Source organism: Nerophis ophidion, linkage group LG09 (assembly GCF_033978795.1).
Source record: "Nerophis ophidion isolate RoL-2023_Sa linkage group LG09, RoL_Noph_v1.0, whole genome shotgun sequence".
NCBI lineage: Eukaryota > Metazoa > Chordata > Actinopteri > Syngnathiformes > Syngnathidae > Nerophis > Nerophis ophidion.
The window spans coordinates 27923231-27935431 of NC_084619.1; the positions used below are offsets into that span (position 1 = coordinate 27923231).

The 12201-nt window shown below is 39.9% G+C and overlaps 1 protein-coding gene across 1 annotated transcript in view; it reads right to left on the reverse strand.

The window, feature by feature from the left end:
• The window catches only part of plpp4 (phospholipid phosphatase 4), a 216807-nt gene that overhangs the window by 6697 nt on the left and 197909 nt on the right, over nucleotides 1-12201 (reverse strand). Inside the window, exon 6 of the mRNA XM_061909943.1 lies at nucleotides 3362-3532. Within this exon, the coding sequence (XP_061765927.1) occupies nucleotides 3362-3532 (171 nt within the window). The remainder of the gene's footprint in view (nucleotides 1-3361; nucleotides 3533-12201) is intronic.

The following is a 12201-nucleotide window of genomic DNA, read 5'->3' on the forward strand; positions in this document are numbered from 1 at the left end:
AGGCAATGAAAATCTGCGGTTCATCGAGTAGAAACATTAAAGGAACATGTATATAAGGTTGGAAATTCCCTAAGGCTCGATTATGTTTTTATAAGTTCATTGCTGTGTTTTGGAGACAAAGCATGCAGTTCCATGATGATACCCTTTTTAGCTGCATTTTAGACATTGAGTCATTGACGGCGGTGAAATTCTCTGGATGAGCTTCAAGCTCACCTGTGAAGTGTAAACCATTTCAGGTAAATACCTCTTGAAACTCATCGAGAGGATGCCAAGAGTGTCCAAACAAGTCATCAGACCGAACGGTGGCTATTTTGAAGAAACTAGATAAATAAAACATGTTATTTCACCTTTTTTTGTTAAATACATAACTCTGCATGTGTTCATTCATAGTTATGGTGTGGGGCTGTTTTTCAGGAGTTGGGCTTGGCCCCTTAGGTGGACTGACATCATATTGAACCCTATGGGTTAGGAATGGGATGTCACTTGAAATTCATACTGTATGTGATGAAAGGCAGGTTGGCAATATAGTGTAAATATATATATATATATATATATATATTAGGGGTGTGGGAAAAAATTGATTCCAATACGAATCGACATTCTAACGTTGTGCGATTCAGAATCGATTCTCATTTTTTACACAGCAATACCATAACAATGCAATCAAATTCCAAAACCAAACCTGATCCAGCGACACTCAGAACTGCAATAAACAGAGCAATTGAGAAGAGACACAAACATGACACAGAACAAACCAAAAGTAGTGAAACAAAAATGAACATTATCAATATTAGTTTTAATTTCAGCATAGCAGTGATTAAAAATCCCTTATTGACATCATCATTAGACATTTATAAAAATTAAAATAAAAGAACAATAGTGTCACAGTGGCTTACACTTGCATCGCATCTCATAAGCTTGACAACACACAGTGTCCAATGTTTTCACAAAGACGAAATAAGTCATATTTTTGGTTCGTTTAATAGTTAAAACAAATTCATATTATTGCAATCAGTTGCTAAAACATTGTTCTTTACAATTATAAAAGCTTTTTTTTAAAAAAATCTACTAATATGCTAGCATGTCAGCAGACTGGGGTAGATCCTGCTGAAATCCTATGTATTGAATGAATACAGAACCGTTTTGAATCGGAAAAATATCGTTTTTGAATCGAGAATCGCGTTGAATCGAAAAAAATCGATATATAATCGAATCGCGACCCCAAGAATCGATTTTGAATCGAATCGTAGGACTAGAAGATTACAGTAACACCAGATGCAGTACAAATACTGATACTTTGGACACAATCTGGGCATGTTCCCTGTAAGGTGGACACGCTTCTGTTGCAGTCTATGTGCTGACTTTATTCAGTGGACAATACATATGAAACACTGAAAAAGTTGCTGTTTATCCAAGTTTTATTGGTTTAGTTTTGTCCCTTAAGAAGGTATTATACAATATTTGCTGAAATATAAGTTGTGTGATCAATTTTGAGATACTGTAGTAGAAGGCAGCAGTAGTGTCGTCAGAATACACCGAGTACATTCAGATTTTTTTGTATTTTCATACCTACTGCATATTACATCTAATGGCTATGCTGATGTTAAAGTGTGACTTGTGCAGCCCTTTGAAACATTTGTGATTAAGGGCTGTATACGTAAACTTTGATTGAAACAGCAGACAGCATCTAAAAGTGTCTTAGGTTGAGCCAAAAACATGACACTACTACCATGAATGTCTCGAAGTGGATGCAGGTCCGAATCAAAGAGACTTGCCGGAGAGAGTTGTTTAGGAGGTATTTCCGGACGGAGAATCAATAAAGCAAATCTTTCCAATGTCTCCGAGTTCATTCATAAGGCTCTGTGGAAGAAGTTTGAAATCCGAAGGAAAAGACCGTTTGTGCCCCGAACCTTACCGTTCCAGATGATAATTGCTATTGGTCTGGAAAAGCTTGCCGATTGTGTCAAATACAGAGTTGTTAATCACTTTGGAGTGCACAAATGTAGTATGAAGAGGTTTGTTTACGCTTTCTTCCTCGCCTTGTAATATACATGTCCTGCTTCATTCTCTTCCATCTCATTTGTATTTTGTTTTGGAGTCCCTAAAAGAAACAGCATTCTCCACTTCATTAGCTACCTTCCTAAATCTCTTTTTTTTTCTCACATCGATGCACTTCAAAATGTTGCATTTTTTTAATTTGTGAAACAAATGAACAGTCTCCTTTTCGTTCCAGTGTGTTGCCAATTTATTGATGCAGAATACAAAGGGTCATCTCCATATAATCTAAGTGTGTTAGTCGAGTTTCTCAAAAGCCAAACATGATCAGATTAAGTTGTTTGTGTAATTTAGTGCATGGAAACGTAGTCACTGTAAAGGATACACCCAGTACAATACAATTAACCCCACACATATCAAGTGATAACACTGAATGTACTTACAAGTGAAGAAGCAAATAACAGTGGTTAAATAATTATAAGGTAGTTTGTTACTCATGTCGATTTAGTCGGCTTCTTTCACTTAAACACGGAAGGAAAGACGCAACAGAAGATTACGGAACCAAGTGATAACTCCACGTCCATGGGAAGTCAATGGATAGTCTGCGACTGTGCAACTCTGCCCTAATTATCTAGACTGCCAGTAATAGTATTACTAAAGCAATTGTCACATGAATCTTTGTTTTTAAATATGTAAACCATTAAATTATTGTGGTTTTACCTTGCACTGTAATTACTTGGTGGAAAGCCATCTTTTTTTTTACCCAAGAGAAAGCTTATAATTTACTCTGGAGGCTACTGAATCAAATCGAAGTCTAATATTATTTAGTAGATTCATCAACAATCATATCTGACTCTCTGTACTTTGTAGAAACTATTTGTCCTTATTTATTTTACTTCACTGACCTTGTACTTGACTTTTCATGCAGCCATGATCGGTTAAAAATGCATGCAATCAGTGAAATACTGCCGTTAGGCAGCGTCTCATAAATATTCCTAAAATATTTACAAACCAACTAACTATGAAATAATCATTGTTGATATAAAAACAATCCAAATTATTGAGAGTCCAGTGCAATGATTGATAGGGTTTCTAAAGTTAGAGACACCTTTTGTGTCAATTACATTTAATTATGGCAATATTGTATCACCGTTGTTGTAATATGTATTTATTCATACCCACAAATTCCGATAAAAACATGTTTGTGAGCAATACATTCTTGCAATAAACATAATCAGATATATATATTTTTAACAGCAACCTCCTCAGCAGTACATCTCCACTATTTTAAAGTCGGGTTGTGTGCAATCTGAAAACAACCAAATAAAAGAGAGTTGCATCACAGTTTTGGAGCCTTCATGCTGACCTTGCCAGTGGTGCTTGTAGTCGCAGGTCCGGGACAATGCAATCATCATTGCACTGTAGAGGGGCAGCACCGTGGCACAGAGACGCCAGCTGCGACCTCGACCCTGCCTGGTAAAGCACTGCAGCTTCCCCGCCAGGTAGAAGGAAGTGAAACCAAGGCCAGAAAATGCAACTAAGAAAGAAAAGACAAGAACAAATTGTCAAGCAAGCCCTCCATTCACCCAAACAACATTTTGCATGTCAGTTATGTGGGAGAATAAAGACCACGTTACCCTCAGCTATGCTACAAGTGAATCAAAACAATGACATTTACACAGTGATCCTTCACAATGATGCTTAATAGTTGACAAAACAAAATGATAAAATCAATAAGCATAATATGACATGAAGATCATTTGAATACTTTTAGATCTTTAGGGAAAGTAAATGAAAAATAATTTTATCTTTAATTATAATGATAATTTCTGGTTATGTTAGGCCAGCAGAAAATGCCTTGCAGGCCCCCGACAGCACACCGCTGGTGTACAATATGCAATAACTTTTACAGAAACCATGTTTTCTTTTTACCGCACAAATCTATACATACCGGAGGTTGTAACACTCTGCCTGAACTAGTGGCATATGGTGTGTTACTGTTATCGCTATCTGTGTGTCTGATTGCGTTTCTGACGACAGTGGTATGTGTATCAATATTATCTAACTCTGTGTTTCAGGTGCTGAATATTGGGTTTGCGTGTGCTGTATGGTGTGCAATGTGTGTGCAATTTCTTCTGACCTGCCCCTCCTCAGTTTGTAGCATGTATGATCTGGGTGCTGCTGAATGTTGTATGACAGTCCCCTTTTTATTCTCTCTGGGGAGCCACACATGTTGTCCAGGTTGAAGCAAATGCAAAGGTTGAGCTCTCTGGCGCAAGTTGCACCACTGTTGTTGTTTCTCCTTTGCTTGCTTCCCTGATATCCTGAAACTTCTGATGTGGAGCACAGAGGCTGCAGAGATTATTGGAGATGTGGGATCTTAGAATGTATCTCCCTTCCCAAGATAAGTTGTGAAAATAAGGTTTGGCACGGTACAACAACAAAGCTGCTGTTTTCTCACCTCCCCCTTTCCACAGTCTTTTGACGGTTGCCACTGTGCGCTCTGCCTCACCATTTGCCTGAGGATATCTAGGACTACTGGTGATGTGGGTAAACCCATACTTTGTAGCAAATTCCTTAAAGGTAGTCCCACTGTACTGTAACTTGTTGTCAGACATGACTGTCTCTGGTAAACCGTGACGGCTAAACGCCTCATTCAGAGCTGTGACTACTGTACCTCAGCAGAGGCTAACCTCAGTGGAAGGTTAGTGTCATTTAAAAAAAAATAAAAAAATAGTCCGTTCCAATTCTTTGCCAGGGCCTCCTTTGTACTGGTGTCATTAGTAAAGGCCCTCTGTGCTCTGCTCTGTGGTGCGAACACACGCTGCAGTTTTCCACCATCTGACTGATGTGTGCGGACAGCCCTAGCCACCAAACTGATTGGCAGTCTATAACTCTACATTTAACAATAACTTGGTGTCCGCTGGGAAGATTTTGGAGAACTTCTTGTCTAATGCAGTGGGTAATCACAATCTTCTGGCCTCTGAGTAGCAGTTCTCCCGCTAAGTTGAGATTTTCCCTTTCTGGCCAAAATGTTCCCAGTCCTGGTGGGAGGGCCTGTTTTTTTCCAGCCAACTCGTTTTGCAGTAGCTGATGATCTTCACGTACAAAGGGTCAGCATTTTGTTTTCTCTGTATCTCTGTCAGTCTGGCTTCTGTGGCAGGAAAGGTTTGAATGACGGCATCAACAAACACTCTAACTTCTACCTTGTTCTTTTGTTCTTCCTGTGTGATTGCATGCTTCACAGGTGCCGTGGATAAAGTATCTACTGTTATCAAGTTCTTCCCTGGCACATGAACAATGTCAAAGTTGAATCTGAGCACTCCCAGCAGGAACTGTATCACCCTCGGTGGGAGCTCATCTCGTGCTTTAGTACTGACTATTGGCACCAGAGTTTTGTGGTCTGTTTCTAATCGGAACTTCTGACCCAGGAGGTATGATGAGAGACGTTCACATGACCACAATGTGGCCAAATCCTCCTTTTCAATTTTTGGTTAATGTTTTTTTTTTGCATCAAACAGTCCCCTTGAAATAAACATACCTGGTTTCCACATACCTTCTCTCTGCTTCCCTCAATCCCAATATATGAGGGATCTGCTTACACAAACGTCTTTGCTGCAGGATAATACTGAGCCAAGACTTGTGATGACCTCAGTTTTGCTTATTCAGTCTCTGAAATGCCTCTTTCTGTGGCACATCCCAGCGCCATTTGTTCTTCTCACATAGCACGTATTTACATGTGAGTGTATATGAGGCCAGATTGAGTAAAACTTGTTCAGGCAGTTGACCATCCCTATCACTTTTTTTATGCCTTCGGTATCTGTTGGTTCAGGCATCTCTATTACAGCTCTGACTTTGCCTGCATCCGCCAACATGCCGTCCAATGTGACTCTGTGACCTAGAAACAGGATGCTGTTCTTTGAAAATTCAAATCTAGAGTCAGTCTCTCACGTTCCATCTTGTTCTGTTCCGAATGGAGACTCTCACTTTGTTGTGTCTTCTCCATTCTTGGGTCCTGACACACCACACCTGAACAGTCCTCTAGCATCTGTGACATGTGATGCTGGAATTGCTCAGGAGTTGACGAGATTCCAAAGAGCAAGCTTTTAAAAGCATAAGGCCAAAATGAGGTGATGAAGGTCATCAGGAAGGAGCTCTCCTCTGAAACAGGGTTTGCCAAAAACTCTGTGAAGACCTTTGCTCCAGCTTGCATGGCGAGGGTGTAGTTTACTGCTGGGAGGATACATCTCTCTTGTCGTACCCTCCTACTTGGCTGTGTCAGGCCCACACAAAACTATCTTCCTTTCAGGCTTAGGGACCACCACCAAACCTGCACTCCATTGTGTGGGTTGTGTCACCTTGAAAATCACCCCCATATTCTCCATATGCTCCAGCTGTGACGATCTGGGTGCATTGTGATGTGGGGGTCGTTCTCCTAAGATGCAGACAGACTGCGGACACAGCGTGCAGGTAGGAAATGATTTATTGGGATAAATCGTACAGGGAAAAGCAAAGGTGTGCTCATAGCACGGCAGGCAAAGCTAACGGGACTAACGTGGGAGCTAGCATACAGAAAGAAGCTTAGCGTGGGAGCTAGCATACTAAAAGGAATCAAAACAGTTGTCAACTGTTGCAGGTGGCAAATTAGGAAGCCAGACTGACTGACCGGAAAAGGCAGGCTTAAACAGCGCTCAGGAAACAGGTGAGTGTCCCGAACACCGATCAGAACAAACCCAGGGGTGCACAAAACAGAACTGAGGGAGTCAAAAAACCAAACAGAACATCATCCGGGCAGCGGATCATAACACCAGCTCTACTTTCACCTTGTATCATCTGGCTTCAGCTTAACTGTGTGTGGCTCTTTTAATTTCCCCAAGCCAGAAAACACATGGAGGTATTAGGTTTTTACATCTTATTTCTGTCCTTTAACTGTGTAGAGATACTTTATTAGTCGGAGATATTCCATTCCAGAAAAAGTGAAGGCGTAGACAGGTCTTCAACAACAAACATGTTATTCTGTTGATTGTTTTCTTATGGTTAGTAACCCTTTTGTAACATCCTTTTCCCTTCAGTCTGCTTGGGGCATACAAAACTTTCAGTAGTGGTTCCAGTTCTGCATGCTTTTTAATAAATTACATGCTGCTTGGTATAGCGGTGACCTAGTGTCGAGTTTGAAAACATCATCTCCGTTCAACTGTAATAATAATAATAATAATAATGGATTAGATTTATATCGCGCTTTTCTATTGTTATATACTCAAAGCGCTCACAGAGAAGTGGGAACCCATCAACTGTAGCATTCTAATCCACTCCTTGGTTTCCTTTGAGCTCACTTCTCCAAGGAAAGCAAATTCTTTTTTTGCCTTTTTTTCCCCTCTGCATTAGTGTGATGTCTGTCATTGATGTTCCATTCTGATCTGCGGTTCTCTGCGAAACCCTTTTCCGACTTTTCTTACATTCAGCCTCACCGGCATGACAGTCTTTCCACAGGTGTTTCTTTATGTCTCTACTGTCAGAGTTATTTGTTGACGAACCCCATGATGCAGAGAAGGAGGCAGGCACTGAATGGGAAAACATGATTTAATTTAAATAATAGAACAAGGACAAACAAAAAGCACACACGTGGGCGGAATAACAAACTAAGGGAGCTAGCACTGTAAGCTAGAAAACAAAAAGGAAGTCAAGCATGTAAGCTAGTGGACAGCAAATAGAAAAACTGGAAATAACTATCGCTCACAGAAACAGCTTACCGCTACGACGACCAGGACAAAATGTAGCATGACAGGGAGTAGCTGTAACAAAACGGCACGACAGGTAGCACGACCAGAGTGATATGTGGCAACGACAATACAATGATCCAGCAACTGACACAAGACAAAGCAGGTACAAATAGGAGCAGGCTGATTGGCAACTGGTGTGGCTAGGTGCCAATCAGCCGTAGCTGAGGAGGAACACAGCACTCAGGGAACAAGACAGGAAGCTGACAAAATAAGAGCACTAGACAGGAACTAAAGACAGGACATACTAAACACAGAGGAAACAGACAAATGCAGAGGAAAAAACTAAAACATAGACAAACTGTCAGGGGAAAGCCTGACATCTATGTCTTCTACATCTTTTTGTCCCCTGCTCAGCTGTATATATGACGTCCACCTGTCCTGTTGGTTGCTCTGTCCCTCTAGCACAGGTTGTAGTTTTTTCACCGCCCCACCCTATTTCACTAGGGTAACAGCTTTTACGAAAGGTAAGTCTGCATCTAATTGTAAGGTTTCTGATAGTCTAGCATCTCTTCCGCCAACTAGTGTACGGTCCTTTATTAATTGCTCATGTTGGGCACGAAACTCGCAGTGTTTGTACTGCAGTGACGAAAGACTCCACACTCTCACCGGGGTTCCTGGCTATGTTTGTTAAAGCATGCTCTTCCAAAGATGATGTTTCGCTTGCTGACACAGAGCGCGTTTAAATTATTCCTTGACTTGCTGGTATGACTTCAGCTGTGACACGCTCATTATATCCTTGCCGTTGTCGCCTGTGGCATACATAGAAGAAGCGTTCACTTTAAACCCCTCTGTCTTTTTATTTTGTCCCGATTCGATTCTAACGTTCCAAATGTTTAATCTTAATAATCAAGGGTAATGAAACGGAGATTGAGTACACTACAAGTGGTAGTTTACTTCCTGAAAACATCATTCAAACCATGAATTGAGTAACGTGGACCCCGACTTAAACAAGTTGAAAAACTTATTCGGGTGTTACCATTTAGTGGTCAATTGTACGGAATATGTACTGTACTGTGCAATCTACTAATAAAAGTATCAATCAATCAATCAACGTTCCCCAGAAGGGGGTCTAGAAACCCTAGCGCAGAGTAGGGATGAACACACCTCGCGCTCCCGGGAGCTCATTTGATTGGTCGTAGCAAAGTCCCGTCTTTTTCTGGCTGGTCTTGCTGATTTCTCATTCAGACCGCCACTTTTGCCAAAATCGGTCGCTGAGGGAAAATGAACCGCTGTCTTTTTCATTATGACACCTGCTAAAATGAAGGAAGCATCCTTAAAGTAAAGATGTGTTGAAAAGTTCACAACATTGCACTCGACAGTTGTCATCATGCTAAATGCAAATTGCCCACACTGCCAGCAGCCAGGAAGCAGCGACGCTGAGCATCCACTTTTAGGGGTAGGATAGACTTGTTTTCCATGATATTAAAACTCTTAAATACGATTTAAATAGTGATTGCTAACTGCATCCTCAAATCCAGGAGTCGGGAAACTTTTTGCCAGAGAGAGCCATGAAAGCCAAATATTTTAAAATGTATTTCCATGAGAGCCTTATATTATTTTTTTAACACTGAATACAACTAAATGCGTGCATTTTTAAGTAACGTCAACATTTTTTGAGTACAATAACTCTCATATTCTTTTTAATAACACTTTTATTCTGAAGCTAACCAATAATAATAATTAATGCGCCTTCTTGAACAGATGCGTTAGAAAACGAATGGATGGATTAAAATGCAGGAGAATGTTTTGTATTTTGAACATTATTTTTAACTCGAATTACCAGTGGAAATATTAATTTCTTATCGTGTTAAGCAATGTCAGCTAAGATTAATCTGAGAGCCAGATGCATCCATCAAAAGAGCCACATCTGGCTCTAGAGCCATAGGTTCCCTACCCCTGCTCTATTCTATCCTATCGTTATTTGGCCTTTGTGAAAACGCGGGTTTTTATTCAAAAGCTGTAATGCTGTTTTCCTTCAGAAACTATTAGGAACCCTGATGTTTTAAGTTTGTTCGACAGGCAGTTGATATGTATTGCTAGACGGTGCTTAAACTATATAGGTAATCTAAAGTTAGAAATTTACTAAGATTTTCTTTATTCCTTAATAATAGTAGAATTGCGTTCCCTTCAGCCACCGAAGGCGGTGTACTCAAGACACAAGCGAGAGACTTTGCAGCGACCAATCAAATGGGTTACGGGGAGCGCGGGCCATGGTCTTCCCCGCTCTGCTCTAGGGTGTCTAAACTCGCTCCCCAGAATACTCAACTTAGTTCCGCCTGCATAACACTTTATGATACACTATTGGTATGACCAGAAGTATGAACTTAAAATATTCCAAATAAAGATAAGACATTGTTACATGAATGGAACATTTTTAATTAGGTCTCCAACATAGGTAGGTAAAGTAGGCCTTCATCTTCCTGAAAAATAAAACACATTTCTTGGAAAAACAAACAAACAACTTAATGGCTGCTAGTTTCAAGACAATGTGACACAAAGTACTAAACGGTGGTCATCGATATCAAGTTACCATACTGTTCCTTACACAGACTTCCTGAAGCTGTGACTTGAGAAATTAAAAAGAGTCTTGTGGAAATAAAAATAAAGCCTAACTTGAAAAAAAAAAAAATCTCATTTGGTGCTTGGACAACGGTACACCATTTAAAAAGATATACATGAGACTGAAAAGTTGGAAATGTAGGACCTCTTTTAACAGCTGGTAGACATTATGAAGTACATAAAATCTCAATTTACACTCTGGTGTTTAATATCTTGCCCATAATCAACAAGAAAAACCTTCTGCTGTTTATGTCCAGTGATGAGATAATGACCAAATTATCAAGCTCACCTTCACCTGAGGGTGATTGCATCTCATAAACTCTACACATTGACGTCCAAATATCCCACGTCGCAACATAAAAGACATTTTTGCAAAATCCTGCAAGGTTTTGTATAAAAGTCATAGACGGCTTATTGCCTGATTTCCAATTACTGCAATGATTATATTTTGCAGAACCAGACTTCCATTAAACACCAAATACAATAACATTTCTCATTAAAAGAGAAATCCATAATCATCCATAAACAAGTTTGTTGAATAAACACAAACCCCAGCTTCTCCAGAAGTAAACCTCATTTTTCTTAATCATATCCTCCTCCATATCATGTTCTATTTTTTATGAAATCACTGTGTCTGGTTTTGGACGTTTGTGTAGCACAAGTAATATTTTCGAACACTGGATGCAACTGCAAAATTCGCAAAGTGGGTAATTGTTTGTTTTTGCAAATTGCAGATAGTCCCATTATTCCAACAGCTGCTCCAAGCAAACAATAAACATGAGAAAGGTGGAAAACGGATGAGAGGGAGAAAACGGGCGGAGTGCTGATGAAAACATACACAAATAAACCACACCAATATAACAAATGTGGAGTTTTGCAAAGACCAAATACAATGTGTTTGAAGACGATAGAAACAGGATGGACAATCCACACCTCAGTTGGCTCAGGGGATGACATTGTACGGCACTAAGTTCACTCTGTCTTGGATATTTGGTAATGTAGTAGTGCGGCTATTCAAGTAATTGTATTTTATTTACATATATAGAGACAGGATAGTCTTTTGTAATAAGTTATGCAACTTTATACAAAACCTATACAAATGTTTCAACTTGCTTTTTTGCCCAAATTAAACCCATATATTAAAACAGTACTTTAGTTCAAAATGAAATGCAAAACATGGTTAACCTTAAAATTCAAAGATGTGCCTCTACATCTCTCCCGTCCAAAGGCAAAACCTAGTAACTCACTTCTAGCTGATTTTGGGAAAAACAAAGGAAAACCAATCCATCTTGATGCTGTCTTACAAAGATCTACAAAGTCATCAAACGTATAGATGTTTTCTTGAGCTTTCATTTTCTTGCCGATTGAGCCATGGATTGAATCTGCTCTCATGAACATGTGCCCTTTCTCCAGATATTTTATCACAATCTCGGGTGGGCCCCATTCTGCGTTTGCACATTGGGCAAGAGCCGTGCACAGCGTCCAGTTTTTATTTTGACCTCCACAGTTATTTGCCCAAAAGAGTATGCAAGGGGAAGAATCAAGAACAATACATTTAATGAAGGTGCTTGCAACGTCCTGGGCCAATCTTCCAAATATCCCCTCGTGCCATAACATCACATAATCAGGTTGACCGTCTGCCCCCATTCGTGCAAATGTCTCATTAAAGACAATAAGGAGACTGACAAGCTTTGATTGGTCCCTTGAGATACTAGGTTTTTCTGTTGTATCTACGCGGTTATGTGGTAGTTGCTAGGTCCTGCCATGCACGTAACAGCTTACTTACGGAACAAATTACAATACACTAATGTAAAGCATATCACCTAGGAACTCCAAAATTATTATCAGCTCAGTTTTCACCAAAATT